The sequence below is a fragment of the Perkinsus marinus genome, assembly GCF_000006405.1.
Source record: "Perkinsus marinus ATCC 50983 genomic scaffold scf_1104296927884, whole genome shotgun sequence".
NCBI classification, from domain to species: domain Eukaryota; phylum Perkinsozoa; order Perkinsida; family Perkinsidae; genus Perkinsus; species Perkinsus marinus.
The window spans coordinates 268,923-282,978 of NW_003217015.1; the positions used below are offsets into that span (position 1 = coordinate 268,923).

General features: G+C 49.3%; 7 protein-coding genes across 8 annotated transcripts in view; 5 read left to right on the forward strand and 2 right to left on the reverse strand.

Moving 5' to 3' along the window:
- Positions 1 to 1,886: 1,886 nt before the first annotated feature.
- Positions 1,887 to 2,853, reverse strand: Pmar_PMAR010107 (G patch domain containing protein, putative). 2 transcript variants are annotated; one of them, XM_002788531.1, is made up of 5 exons: positions 2,647 to 2,853; positions 2,508 to 2,594; positions 2,346 to 2,461; positions 2,226 to 2,303; positions 1,887 to 2,182 (listed from the first exon to the last, which is right to left on the reverse strand). In XM_002788531.1, exons 1-5 carry the CDS (start codon positions 2,827 to 2,829, stop codon positions 2,062 to 2,064), a joined length of 585 nt encoding a protein of 194 aa, XP_002788577.1. In that variant the 5' UTR covers positions 2,830 to 2,853; the 3' UTR covers positions 1,887 to 2,061. The 2 variants fall into 2 exon arrangements, with proteins under 2 accessions (XP_002788577.1, XP_002788578.1); XM_002788532.1 differs by having other exon boundaries at positions 2,505 to 2,594.
- Positions 2,854 to 3,180: 327 nt separating this feature from the next.
- On the forward strand, positions 3,181 to 3,875 carry Pmar_PMAR010108 (Peroxiredoxin-2, putative). The gene has a single exon (XM_002788533.1). It carries the CDS (start codon positions 3,210 to 3,212, stop codon positions 3,798 to 3,800), a length of 591 nt encoding a protein of 196 aa, XP_002788579.1. The 5' UTR covers positions 3,181 to 3,209; the 3' UTR covers positions 3,801 to 3,875.
- A 60-nt stretch (positions 3,876 to 3,935) lies between these two features.
- On the forward strand, positions 3,936 to 4,747 carry Pmar_PMAR010109 (Peroxiredoxin-2, putative). The gene is made up of 4 exons (XM_002788534.1): positions 3,936 to 4,053; positions 4,102 to 4,212; positions 4,255 to 4,371; positions 4,419 to 4,747. The coding sequence occupies exons 1-4, from the start codon at positions 3,964 to 3,966 to the stop codon at positions 4,686 to 4,688; spliced, it is 588 nt and encodes a 195-aa protein (XP_002788580.1). The 5' UTR covers positions 3,936 to 3,963; the 3' UTR covers positions 4,689 to 4,747.
- A 1,315-nt stretch (positions 4,748 to 6,062) lies between these two features.
- On the forward strand, positions 6,063 to 6,653 carry Pmar_PMAR010110 (Peroxiredoxin-2, putative; the record flags this gene model as incomplete). The annotated part of the gene is made up of 1 exon (XM_002788535.1): positions 6,063 to 6,653. The coding sequence occupies one exon, from the start codon at positions 6,063 to 6,065 to the stop codon at positions 6,651 to 6,653; it is 591 nt and encodes a 196-aa protein (XP_002788581.1).
- A 759-nt stretch (positions 6,654 to 7,412) lies between these two features.
- On the reverse strand, positions 7,413 to 8,127 carry Pmar_PMAR010111 (hypothetical protein; the record flags this gene model as incomplete). The annotated part of the gene is made up of 5 exons (XM_002788536.1): positions 7,413 to 7,424; positions 7,469 to 7,585; positions 7,629 to 7,746; positions 7,792 to 7,916; positions 7,957 to 8,127. 5 exons carry the CDS (start codon positions 8,125 to 8,127, stop codon positions 7,413 to 7,415), a joined length of 543 nt encoding a protein of 180 aa, XP_002788582.1.
- A 2,917-nt stretch (positions 8,128 to 11,044) lies between these two features.
- On the forward strand, positions 11,045 to 11,700 carry Pmar_PMAR010112 (Heterochromatin protein, putative; the record flags this gene model as incomplete). The annotated part of the gene is made up of 5 exons (XM_002788537.1): positions 11,045 to 11,085; positions 11,139 to 11,236; positions 11,284 to 11,380; positions 11,444 to 11,538; positions 11,630 to 11,700. 5 exons carry the CDS (start codon positions 11,045 to 11,047, stop codon positions 11,698 to 11,700), a joined length of 402 nt encoding a protein of 133 aa, XP_002788583.1.
- Positions 11,701 to 11,855: 155 nt separating this feature from the next.
- The window catches only part of Pmar_PMAR010113 (hypothetical protein), a gene marked incomplete at both ends in the record, with an annotated part of 3,442 nt that continues 1,241 nt past the window's right edge, over positions 11,856 to 14,056 (forward strand). Inside the window, 4 exons of the mRNA XM_002788538.1 lie at positions 11,856 to 12,153; positions 12,450 to 12,650; positions 13,011 to 13,669; positions 13,893 to 14,003. Of these exons, the coding sequence (XP_002788584.1) occupies positions 11,856 to 12,153; positions 12,450 to 12,650; positions 13,011 to 13,669; positions 13,893 to 14,003 (1,269 nt within the window). The remainder of the gene's footprint in view (positions 12,154 to 12,449; positions 12,651 to 13,010; positions 13,670 to 13,892; positions 14,004 to 14,056) is intronic.

The following is a 14,056-nucleotide window of genomic DNA, read 5'->3' on the forward strand; positions in this document are numbered from 1 at the left end:
CCTGTTCATCTGGCATCGATCCGGAACCTCCAGGGCTAGCAGACTCAGATGTCCCCATCCGTTGTGGGTTCTTCTGTCCATGACCGAGTCGAGGGAGGACCTCATCAGCTTTCTCTAGCTTGTGTGCAGACCGTCGCCATCGGGGACGATAGGCGGGTTCGACGCTTCTCGATCGCCGTGGCGACAGCGACCGCTCGGGCGAGGATGGCCGCCTCCGACGACGAGGCCCCATCGTGGTGGGGGATGCGCTGAGCTGTTCACCACGGTATGAGGATTCCACAGAGTCGCATTTGAACCTACTGCTCGTCTCCTTCGTGGAGGTGTCGGTCTATTCCGTGCAGCTTCCTGCAGAGTGCGTGGCGTTTCATCTGTCGCTTTTCTCGACGATGCCGGCGCCACTGTAAGATCGTTTCAACAGTCAATACTGAGTAATGAGAGGTACGTCTGTGAGCGGAGCGAGGAGGGGAATGGACAATGATTGCGGCTGGATGAGGGCTGTCCAGGTCACTAGAAGATACCTAGGGAAGGGTCGACCCCCTCGTGAGACACCTCCGCCTCCACCTGTTGTGGTTGGGGCCTCTTTCGAGCATCATTGACGTCAAGCTGTTCGACGAGGTTCGATCCTCTGGCATCCACTTCGCTGGGCTTACCAGCAGCTATGTTGAGGCCCGAGACTAACAGGCGTTGACCTCTTAGATGATTGTTGACAGTAGTATTACCCTCTGCAACGTCTTGGGCATTGACTGTTTGCCTCGAAGACTGAGACGAGAAGCGTTCCGTTGATCCTTCTCATTACAGTATCAGTGATCGACCCATCGTTGGGCAGTACTGGGATCGTCTATTGTGTTTACAACTACTACTAGTAATGATTCGAATCAATTATCATTACAGTGAACTGCAGCGTGATTCGGAAACAGAGTAGGAAAATATACCCATGGTCAACTACGTGCGTTGGTGACAATATGAAAATTCTAGGGAAATTTTGGTAAATTATTGTTGGTTTTAGCGAGGAAACTTACGAGCTCAGCTGAGAGAACCCCTAACTAGTCGTGCTTTCCATACACGCTATGTTGATCGGTCTCCAATCTGTATCGTCTTGGCTACGTTGGGAGAAGAGAAGCTAGAGTCGGGGACCGATCAGCATAACGTGTGAGGAAGGCACGAGTAGTTTAGGCCGACATTGGCGCCGCCGCAGCTGATGGGTGGGCGCGAGTGAGAACTACATATATTCCAACACTGTTTGAAACCTCATAGCTCTTTTCACACGTAAAACTCGGTGATGAGATCTCGAACGATTATGACCAACATCCTTGCAAATTTGCCTCAGAGGATATCTATTAATTTCGTGGCGCGTGACGCACAATTTGGATAGAACATTGTAGAATGACATACCATAGGAGGCAGAGTGGCTGGTATAAGGCCCGTAGCCTCGTATCGATAGCTCTCTTTCTCGAATGCTGAGAACACTATTATATCGCCATTGATGAGCCTGTGGGGCTGTCGAGGATGGACCCGAATGCCGTTTACGAATGTACCTAGTGCCTAGTGAACTCGGCCCTCCTACCCCCTTCTCCTCATGAACGCACCGTTGACGCTATTTTGATCTGTTATGGTAGCGAACTTCCTAGTTGACGAGGATGTACAGCTGTGAAACTCCAAGACCTGGAAGTCACATCTCCCTATCGCTATCATACCTCCCTTACTGCTTGGTATCTAGAAATGCCTTTCGAATCTAGTACTATGTCGTTATCGGGATCCCTTCCTATGGTGACAGTGAGCTCCTCGAGTTCATAAAGGGTGTGACGACCTCTCAAGCGTCCATGTACAGGCATCTCATGTACTCCAAAATTCACCATTTAACACTCCAACGCGCAACACTCCAAAAATGATCTCGAGTTGATATGGCGTTTGTCGAGTTGATACGTACAGTAGCAGGCAATAAATGGAGTCGGGAGCGATGCCCCAGAGATGAAGGAATACCATCATACCGCTCCTTCGCGGAATCGTAAGTCGTCATGAACGACGACAAGGGTATTGTTTACACTGAAGAATCGTGTTCGATCACTCCTCAGCAGACCGCTTCGACTTTTTGCTCTTCTTATGCTTCTTCTTAGGAACCTCCTCCTCCTCAACCGCGGCTCTCTTACTCTTACGGATTTTGGTTTCCTCCCGATGATGCTTCCTGCGGACCACAGTGAGAGACCCTATGCTACTACCCGTACTACTTAGACTTATGCTTATCCTTCTTCTTGTCGGCCTCTTCCTCCTCCTTAGCCGCAGCTCGTTCTTGCCGCATGATGCGTCTGAACATGCCATTTCCCATTATACGATACACATCAACTCACCGGAGTTTTCCCTTTTGCATGTCGGCACGTTTTATTGCCGTCGTCCGTGCCTCTCCTTCATCTTCAGAAGAGTCGTCAGAAGAGTCCTCACTTCCACTGCTCGTCGTTGCTACTGACTGAAAAAGTACAACGTCAAGCCGGATGACCGTAACGGCGTACTACGGCGAGTTTCTTAGCGATCGCGTTGTAGCTGTCTGCCCACCAGTTCTCCCATTCTGATGACTCTTTCTTCTCGAGCTCGCGTCCCAACTGAGACATCATCGCTTTGAAAAAATCATAGCTTCGTATTTCCCCCCACTACCCCTTCGTTTTCCTCCCGGCGTTTGACCTGGAGGCAGTCGGTCATGCCCTGACCTTCCGCGCCGAGGCCGTCGCCGGTCTTCCACCCGAATTTGCCTAGGATCTTGGCACCGAGGTTCGACTCGAATTTCTTCGAAGTGACTCCACTCGAAGTGACAAGACGTTCGTAGTACTTCCTCGACATTAACTATTCAACCAGTAGCCAACTGTGATATGTTTCGTATGGTGGACTGGAAATTTCAACTCTTTCCCAGCGACACACACCGCTGAAGATACTCATGTTTTATTGAAAAGATATCGATTATAATGGCGTGCGCGTTTTCTCGAAACTGAATTATGCAGTGTGCCGACTGTATAAGAAAATCTCGTGGAGTGTCTGAGATATTTAATAAGCTGGAGTGGGAGCCAAAGCTAAACAGCTGAGGTGGTAGTCCAAATTGCTCGTAACGCTTTCGGTTGCGTATCGTGCGACTTCGGTCCGGTTCATAAACACTTTGAGATCCGAGTGAACCCGGTAGATGTGAGTCGTTGTTTCAGTTATTTCGATTCTCTCATTATCATCCAATGTTTGTCCAACAAAGCGCTCCCGACTTCGACTTGGTAGCCTGCATGCCCGATGATTCCTTTAAGCATGTGAAGCTTTCCGATTACAAGGGCAAGTATGTTGTCCTTTTCTTCTACCCCGGCGATTTCACTTTTGTCTGCGCCTCTGAAGTCATTGGTTTCCACGAGAAGATGGCCGAGTTCGAAAAGCGCGGTGCCGTCGTCCTCGCGTGTTCCACGGATTCAGCCGATGTCCACAAGGCCTGGAAGCACACCGAGAAGAAGAATGGCGGTATCGGAACTCAACTCTGCTACCCCATGCTCTCTGATCACACCCAGAAGATGTCTCGTGAATATGATGTCCTCCTCGAGACTGATGGTGTCGCCCTCCGCGGTGTTTTCATCATCGGTAAGGACGGTATTGTTCGCTCTGAGATGAGGAATGATCTCCCTCTCGGTCGTAATGTTGATGAGGTCCTTCGTATTTTGGATACCGTCATTGAGACTGATGAGCACGGTGTCGTCTGCCCTATGAACTGGAGGAAGGGGTTGGACACTATGATACCCACCACTGAGGGTGTCGCTGATTATCTTCTTAAGCATACCAACTAAGTTATACACTTTGGAGTATCTCCTCTTCTAATGGTTCGACACATCGAGACATTCGCATATCGTGCGTTTCCCCTCTTCCGTTACGTTTCGTGTCTGTTCAATTGGTCGATTGTTGATGTGAGCCATTTCACTCGGAAGCTTCTTCGGGATAAATTTAATTACTATGCTTATTCAAAAGCAAGCTCCAAGCTTCGACATGCTGGCCTGCATGCCGGATGACTCCTTCAAGAATGTCAAGCTATCGGACTATAAGGTGGAGTTGATCCTGACAGTGGTGAGGTCCAAGCCTGTTTTCTTTCAGGGAAAATATGTAGTCTTGTACTTCTATCCGGCAGACTTTACGTTTGTCTGTGCTTCCGAGACCATAGGTTTCCACAACGCTATGTCGGAGTTCTCGAACCGCAACTGCATTGTAGTAAAGATTATGCTTCTACCGTAGCGTCACTCTCTATAGGTTGTGGGCGCTTCATGCGATACTGCGCACGTGCACAAGGCGTGGAAGAACACGGAGAAGAAGCTTGGTGGATTGGGCACTAAGATCAACCACCCGATCATCGCCGACAACAGTAAAGTGGGTGACTGACATAGTACGGTCGACGATATGGTCTTGAATGTTAGGAACTTGCTCGTGCTTATGACGTCCTTCTCGAGGATGACGGCGTAGCTGTCCGTGGTGTATTCATCATTGGTAAGGACGGTGTGGTTCGCTCTGAGATGAAGAACGATCTCCCTCTTGGTCGCAATGTGGAGGAAGTAATTCGTGTGCTTGATAGTGTCATTGAGACCGATGAGCATGGCGTTGTCTGTCCTGCTAATTGGAAGAAAGGCAAAGACACGATGGTGCCGAGCACTGAGGGCGTCGCCGATTATCTCATGAAGCACACGTGATGTCGAACTCTCGTCATTGTTTATTCAAATGACGGCTTGGGGGATGATTTTAATGTTTGTGTGGATGATGTTGCGTGTGTGAAGTTATATAGCCTGATGGGGACAACACTCAGTTGATCTTCTCCACGGAAGTTCGAGGGTCAAAGGGGGCATGATTGTACAGTGCACATCGTCACAATCGGTCGGAGGCAGCCGTGCAGTCGTTGACAAAGCACGCGAGAGCTTAGCAGCTGTAGTGGGTCAGGTTGAACTACACCTCTCGGGTAACATGGGTAAACTCTTAATGAGTCCAGAGCGGGCTTGTAGTCGCGCTTAAGCCTACAGGGTGGTTTGAAATGCGGGCTGTGGTCGTATTCAGCTCGGGCTTTGGCTCTTGACAAGTTACCTCTTTCCCAGCTCAACCTTCGTACCTCAGATTGATCACTTAGCCCGTCTAGACCAGCAAACTCTCAGACCGGCACGCTAGGTGAGGCCGAGAGTTACCATGATAACTCGAAGATACGAATGGTTTGTTCAACCACAACAACAAAGTGACTACGAGCGCACTCACCGCGGTGACTTCGAAGTGTTTAGACCTCGTACGTTTGGGCTAGCCCTCCGACTTTGATTGAGCCTGTCCGAGGTCTCGGCAGTGGCGCAGCGGAAGCTGCTGCGTAGACAAGCTACTGAAGATATTGAGAAACTCTTGAAAGTGTTCGCCGGTTTCATGTTTCCTAATGTTGAGTATTCGCGGCAGTGACTTGATTCTTGAGAGACATCATGCTCAATCTTCGGGATCCTTCGGAATACGCCCCCAAACACAGAAACGCTTCACTAGAGAGGAAGAAGGGCGACTAAACGTATCGAGAAGCGAAAAGATTAACGCAAGTCGTGAGGTTTACCAAGAATACAAGAGGGAAGGTTGAAACCCAGGCAGGAGCAATCATAATGAGTGAATCATTACCCGCCTGTATGCTGGCTGAATGTGCCGAATATATAAGGAGAGACTCCCAGGAAAAACCTGTCATTGATATTCCGTAGAGCTTCCTCCTAGCTCATAATTGGCCGGGCTGCAGGTCATTGAGCTCGAAGGTTGCTTGTCTTTGTACAAACGAGCAATGGTGTATATTGTGCTGAGAGGGATCAGGTGGTGAGTTCTCAGTAATCATGATTCATCTATCACACTATGGCCTGAATGGTATCGAAGGACACGCACACAGAAACCACAATTCCCCAGGGAGACAGTTTGTGCAATTGTCCTCGAGGAGCTTGCTTAGCTAAAATACCATGTCATGGGCGTGCCATGCTTCATAGGACAATCAACAACGTCTGTGACTTGCATAGATTCGACCTGAGTCGTTTTTTCAGTTGTTTCGATTCTCTCATTATCATCCAATGTTTGTCCAACAAAGCGCTCCCGACTTCGACTTGGTAGCCTGCATGCCCGATGATTCCTTTAAGCATGTGAAGCTTTCCGATTACAAGGGCAAGTATGTTGTCCTTTTCTTCTACCCCGGCGATTTCACTTTTGTCTGCGCCTCTGAAGTCATTGGTTTCCACGAGAAGATGGCCGAGTTCGAAAAGCGCGGTGCCGTCGTCCTCGCGTGTTCCACGGATTCAGCCGATGTCCACAAGGCCTGGAAGCACACCGAGAAGAAGAATGGTGGTATCGGAACTCAACTCTGTTACCCCATGCTCTCCGATCACACCCAGAAGATGTCTCGTGAATATGATGTCCTCCTCGAGAACGATGGTGTTGCCCTCCGCGGTGTTTTCATCATCGGTAAGGACGGTATTGTTCGCTCTGAGATGAGGAATGATCTTCCTCTCGGTCGTAATGTTGATGAGGTCCTTCGTATTTTGGATACCGTCATTGAGACTGATGAGCACGGTGTCGTCTGCCCTATGAACTGGAGGAAGGGTTTGGACACTATGATCCCCACCACTGAGGGTGTCGCTGATTATCTTCTTAAGCATACCAACTAAGTTATACACTTTTGGAGTATCTCCTCTTCCTCTGGTGCCTCGAGACATCGAGGCATTCGCATAACTGCGTTCATCTCATCCTTCGATATTGACTGTTGCGTTGTTATTCATGCACTCCACTAGGGAAAACTCGACACCGTAAGACCAATAGATAACTATTTATTGTGCTAGTGAAGACGTGGTCATTCTGAGTTGGCGGGTAATTCATTGTGCAACATCATACACCCATTCTTCAGACTATCAGTCAGTGTCTGTATTTTCACACTTGTGATGTTGATTGTCAAGCCTGGGAAATTGGGAGTTGAGGAAAAGTTCGGCCTTGCGAACAAGTTCAAGTTTGTATCCTCGCTAAGGGTGAAGGCTGAGGGGAGACAGATGCCGTCTGCTGAAGCCACCGACTAAAAACAGTTTTCAAATGGACATTTAGAGACTTCTGTTTGCGGTGGAGCATTCTCACCCTCATAGGCTGCTTGCCTCTTGAAAACTACCCCCAAGATCATATGCTTATCAAGCATTACCCGACAAGTAACTCGAGACCCCAATACAATGAGGCTGCTTGTAGAGAGCCTCTGGAGGGTCCATTATAGTTCTGACTGCGGCAACCCTACCCTTCCTCCGAACAACATTAACAACCAAACATTCCATAGAGTGACGACATTCCGCACCCAGCAGGGCTATCCCTATCCAATCATGGCTGGTCATGACATCATCCACTATGTTGTCCAAGACTATAGCTCGAGTCCCAGGCGGCAAAGAGCTTCAAGGCGTGGCCTAACAAATGAGCTCAACTCTACCACAACAACAACCACGCTAACCTGAACAAGCAACTGAATGGCTCTCCTTTGGCTCTCGTCCAAGTCCGCTATTCTCTCCTTCAGAGCCCTCTCATGATCTCTCACTCGTCCATCCAACTCAGCCTCTCGTCTTGAGAACTACCACCCGAGGAATGGTCGGCCATCGAGCCAACTATACTACATCCGCCAGCATGCTCCTCATACGAGCCGTCCTCTCCTCCACACACCACTCATTGAGCTCGTCCACCACACGTTCCTTCTCAGTCTTCATCTCCTTCTCTAGTGCTACCACTCTAGCCCTGAGTAACGACGCTGAACGTCCCCCTCCTACTCTCTGAACTTACTCCTTCATAATTGCAATATTATCATCTAGCTCCGCATGCCGTCGTTGGACTTCGCTGTCGATAGCCGCCAGCCTAGCGGTCCTCACAGCCTCGATCTCCTCCAGTGCAATACAAGCTGACGAGGCCTGATCCCAAGCACTACCCCACTCCTTCCTGAACCAGTACCATATATAGTGTCCGTAGACCCCGCCACTCCTCCATGGCCATCCCCATCCACTCCCTAATGAGGTCATCCTCGTCCCCTCCAATAAGACAACACTGAACATCCGCATCGCTCCGCCCGCCGACTGACAAATCTGCATTGTCCTCCACAGGAGCCGATTGAGAACAACCCATCACAAAATTAACTGTAGAGTATGTACTGTTACTCTAGCGATAGCACTGATGATCGATGTCAACCTTAACAGGACCGTAACGCAAGACACTTGGTGTAGATATCATTGACGATCATCCGAATTGGTGGTATCTCCAAACCTAGCATAAAGTACTCTCTTCAACTCGCACATCTCCTCTACGACAATACAAGCCAACCCCTATGTACTGTACTACTGTATGGCATCACTCCTATGTGTGAGCCGATCCATTTCCGTTGTAAGTTCTTCCTCATACAACCATCGAAGCACCCTTCCTCTCCTCATAGCCTACCTTCTTGTTCTCCGAAGCCTAGTCCTAATCGACAGGGACGAAGAACCCTCCCATCCCCACATGAGGCCATCGCAGTCCATGCATAACCCTAACACCTCAACCGCACTTTCACAAAGCTGTATTTTCTCCTGCTGATACGGTCCAAGGTGCCTAAGTCCATCGAGGAGTACTTTCATGTGGAGGATGTCCTCCTCCCTCTCCTCATGGGTTTGAGTCTACTAAACTTGTTAATGCGGAGCTGATCGTCCATGGTCACATCGGTGTCCCCAGTAGCAGGAGCAACAGCAGTCGACATAGTAGATGTGGAACAGTTCTACATCCATACTTCCTCCATCACTCACCACCAAGTCATTCTCGCCACTACAAAGCCACTTGAGCGGCGGTAGGCCAACATCAAGACCAGCTTTGAAAAAGCGTTCAATCACTGAGTTCATTCGAGCCATGTTATCATCCTAGAGCTCCTCGAGCAAAGAGACCACTTTCTCCACTTCTTCCCTCGAATGACTGCTAGCGACAACTGGCGGATCAACACCACCTCCTGGTCCTACTATAGTGTAGTGTCGTCATAGCACTGGCATGATTCGGTGGGGCCTCAGATGACGACCATCGTCCATGTTATTCCGGCCGTGAGGGTATTGTTGGAGTTTGGCTCAGTGGATATCATTGAGAACGAGGAATAACAGATGTGTTGGAATTAGGAGCGAGAAGATGGCCGAAGTACTCCCTCGGGTTCCCATAAGCGACTTGGAGTTCCTGAAGAGCGTGAGTGCTTCTTTGGACACGTCAATGAACCTCTGTGTCCGAGACGTTCAAGCCGACAACTGCAGTTTTTTTCTGTGGAAACAGAAATACACACATCAGAATTATACACGTTGTCAGCGTGTACGATGTACATAACTTCACTGCAGTTTTTTTTTGAGTGGAAACTAAATTATACACGTTTGACATGGTAGATTGTACGAGCCATAGGTGAAACGTTTATCAACTCTATCCAGTCAACTTCACTGCAGTTGTCAGTGGCAACTGAACTTCATCGGGTGGACTCTATCCAGAAGCAATTCTTTTAGCAAAGTAGTGCATGTTGAGAAATTGTGATGGAAGGCAAGAAAGCAAGAATAGGCATGTGGTGAGATTCGATTGCTTGGTATGACTGTTCTCTCTACAGTGGCACTGAGTAACGACTAATGTGGTGGGGTTAGGAGGGGTGAAATGGTGAAGTGAGAAAGGAGTGGTATGAGGTTTCTTGTGAGAAGTCTGTTTTGTCTTGGTGCTCCCTCCCTTGTTCACCATGGAAGTTGATAGACGACTCGACAGCCTGAGAGCGGATACAGACCTCACGATGACCCCGGAGGGCCTCGGGGATGTCGGGGAGGTGATGGGGAGGATGCTGGTCTCATCCGAGTAGCAGGATCGGATGATTTGGAGTGAACACCATGGTGTGGTATGGCAACTCGTGGTCTGTCAGCGAATAACATGATAGTTGCTAGTGTTAATTCTACAGAGTCTCGATAGTATTCTTGATAGAGGTCTCTACTATAGAATCCTCCTCATGCTCATACGCATGGTCAGAAAAACATCATATACCGACCGCGAAGTACCAGACTCCAAATCTATCGTAGATCTTCTTCCTTGAGAAGGGCGGCCTGGGTATCCGATAGACATTTGTTGAGTTGCAGGGTCGTCTTTAATCGGGTAATTTTAATCTCAGAATCGCCCTCGAAATTCTAGGGGGGAAAATGAATATTAAAATTGAATAAATAAAATGATCAAATGAATATTCTCTATTTATAAATGAGTCGATGCGTGTCTTGCTTTAGTCCCGTGTGGGTATATGCTATGACTTCACCCGAAACCAATGGGTGGCGCGGTATGGTGTCACAATCGAGACCTTCCCTCTCAATAAGGAACCGCCCACCAAGGAGCCCAGGTTCGAAGCGGTAGTAGCATTCCGGGCCTTGGCAATTTCGTGGCGCAGTGACGCAGAATTGTGATAGTGTGCGCCGGTTGCTGCCTTCAGTTGCAGCCAGTCTGCTCAGGCGTTCAGGCTGGCTACTCAGTGGTTTGATAAGCAATGTGAGATGCACAGGAGTCGGGCGTCGGTGTTGAATCGAGAGGTGGCTAGAGGTACTCTATAGGGAAGGACGGCGACCTACTTGGACCGGCTGTTGAGCTTTTTGAGAGAGGACTGGTGCAGGGGTAGGCACATTGACGCAAGCTGATAGGATCCCCGGTAGTGTCGCGGCGGCGGAAAGTCATACGAAGAAGTCTGCCGAGGTACAGCCAGGGCCGGAGGAGTAGTGATGGTAGATGGGTCCGTCGATGCATGGGTAGTTTAGGGCACACTGGTGTTGGATGCCATCATTGACGTACATGATTATCGTGGTAGTGACGATGATGAGGAGTATTTGGTGACGGGGAAGAGTGGAGGGCACCTCCACCGGAAGGTGTGGATTAGGATATCACAATGCTTGGCGAAGAAGGATGAGGACATTCTGAGGTCACTCGGTGGTGTCTTTGAGGGAATACTTGAAGGAACGATGGAAGTTAGTCGTTATAGCTGTAGAGGACTCGATATTCGGGTATATCTGGTAGAGTGTGTAATTATCATATGCAGGAGTTCACTACCTTGAAAGTATGGGTCTGCTTTCAGTAGTCTGAATAGAACCTAGGGGTCATCTCGTGATGGTGGAGGTTCTGTATAGGGCGTTTCGAGATAAGCGTCAGGGCGCCGACGAGAGTAGTGACTCAGAATCTATGTACGAGCTAGAGTGTATAGAGGGGTACAAGAAGTCGAGGAAGAGTAAGGGAGAGGTCCCCGGTTCGAATCCTGGTGATGACATTTCTCAGAGGAACAGTTCTATGTCAAGTGGCGAGGGTACAGTTCCGCGGAGAACACCTGGGAGCCGCTGAAGAATCTTACGGGTATAAGTGCTGAGGAGATAGAGTAGGGTGTGGGGATCGAACCTGGGTGCTTCCTATGAGGGTTCCTATGAATCTTCTTCTACAGGGAGGCTCGGCAGAAGTTTGGTGGTAAGAAAGTGGCGTTGAAACGTGTGGCAAAGAAGGGCGGTAAGGACGCGCACTCCTCCGATTCTAACCAACGTAAGTATGCTCAGTAGATCTTTGGCATCGTGGTAGTTATGTCCTCTTACCGAAATTTATTCTCGTTGACAGACGGACCTACTGTGTCTAGGTATGGGAAGAGAGGCGGAGGCGGCTGGCCTGAGCTCGAGAGGTGGCGTGGAGGAGTCGACTGCCGCGTGACGGCATTAATTTTGTGGCGCAGTGACGGATCATAATGGACCCCAGCCTGATGCATTCATCCTTTGGGGCTGTGTGTAACATTATTATAAAGGAGAGCTGTCCATTTGTGATGGTTTTTCTGGCATGAGGCTAGTCATGTTTCCTTTTCGAATGAGATGAGTTCTGTTCAAGGCGTAGGTGGCGTGGTTGGCATCCGAAAGGTCCCCGGTTCTAGTGCCGGTAGTAGTGCTTCTAATGTCTTCTTTTCGCTGATCATGAGTGAAGACGTCAGCAGTCCCCCCAAGGCCGAACAAGAGTCACCACCTCCTTGCTACGACTGGGCGGACGTGGAGTTCATAGATGCCATAGAGGACGGGTCCATGGGCGGCAGCTCTCCAATTGCCGAGGCATCGGTTATATCGAGCCCTTTAGTGGGTGTTGGAGGGGAGGCGGAGGACGTCTCGATGCCTGCAGGTAATACATAGCCTTGCGTATGTCGGAGAATTAGTTTTGATTCTCATACCACTCCTCGGTGTTGAAATATTAATGCTCTCTCTCCTCAGCTGAGCTCGGGAGTTTCCGAACTAATTATAGAAGTTCATATACGAATACGAGAAGAGATGTATAAGTATGAACTAGAAATTTCCGAAATTTTCATATTGTCACCAACATGTGTCGTTGACCATGTGCAGTTTCCCCCACACTACCACTCCTTTTCGAAATCATCGTTCATGCTAGAGCTGCATATATATCAATCTGTTGCTATTTAGAGTCTAAAGAGGAGCCGGTAGTGAAGGACGCACCTTCGTGCCCCGATGAGAAGATGGACGATCTTGATGCCCTCTTGGCACATCTACTGCAGTGCGGCTGGGAGTCCCCTTGGACGGTACCAGCTGCTGTCGATAGAGACCTCTTGGAGCGCCTAGTGGAACGGAATATCCAACGTTTGGATTTACCACCTGGAGTTTACGGTAATAGGGACTTGACCAGACTGTTCTTCGTACCACTCCTCCGCCTCTTCGTGAGTAGATGAGAGCATCATGCTATGGGGGTAGAACCAATAGGTTAGTGAAGGATTTGTCGGTAGTACCATAGGGGCCGTCGATCTCGTTTCTTCGTCGTTGTGGGCGTAAATCGTCTAGTGCACCAGCGTCGTCGTATTTCGAAGGATCACGCTACTATGACGTAGTTGGCCCTAGGGGGCTCATGAAAACCACTATTCGGGACTACTCCTCATCCGTATTACTGTTGGTTTTGGTGCCGCGTTTTACGTCGCGCCAGGCGCGTTGTGGATTGTAGTGAATGTTCATTCAGCAAGTTTCTGTTTTCAGCCGCTGAAGCTGCTGTTCCGGACCCTTCAGCACTGGAGGAGTCGGGGCGGAATCGATCACCAAGTGGGGACGTGGAAATAGTGGCAGCGAGCTCGAGCGGGCCGAGTGGCAGTGGCCTCTTTAGGGAGGGGCTACTTGTTGGTAGTAGTACTGAAAGGGAAAAGAAGAGGAAAAAGAAGAAACATAGGTCGGATAAGAGGGAACATAGGAAAAGTGGAAAGTTGCGAAAAATGGCGGAGCGAAGCGATCGGAAAGACGTTGATGGGAGCAGGAATAGGGGTAGTGTTAAACGGAGGAGGATAGCATTGCAAGAGGACATTGAAAGCCCCTTGCATGCGGGCCGGCGAGGGTCGAAGCCGATGGAAATAGAGCTGGACGATAATGTGGAGGAGTTCCACGTGCCGAAGTGGACGGGAGAGGCGTTTGAGGGTAGTCAAGAGAAGCATGGTGGTAGTGTTGATGATGGAGGGTCGAAGGGCAGGGGCGCAGAGGGAGATGGGGAAGTAGTCAATTTAGTGGCGAGTGACGATCTTACTAAGGAGTCTGGCGTCTCAAACGGAGGCCCAGCTGAGCAGCCTGGCACGCCGAAATTGCAGTTTGACACGTCGAAGCCTCTAAAGCCGGAGCTGGTCCTAGCGGCATCGGTATTACCTCCTGCGGTGAGGTTGGGGGAGTCCTGGGTGTCCTAATCACTCCTGTACAGTGTTGGAATATATATTCGCTTTCCTCAGCTGAGCTCAGGAGTTTACTCACTAATTGTAGGAGTTTATATACGAATTAGGGTGGAAGTTTTGTGAACCCAAAATTTCCTCAAAAGCTTCATATTGTCATTGACATATGTAGTTGACCATGTGCCTACTTTTCCACACTACCCCTATGTAGGTACCCAACTCGGTTTACCGTGCAAGAGTTCGTACGAGTGTTGTGAAGGCAGTGAAGGCTCCTCTAGTTGATATCATAGGCAACGAGTGTACAGATATGCGGAAGGTGGAGGTGGCGTGAAAAGGTGGGGAGAATTGATTTTTGTTGGAAGTATCATAATGGTT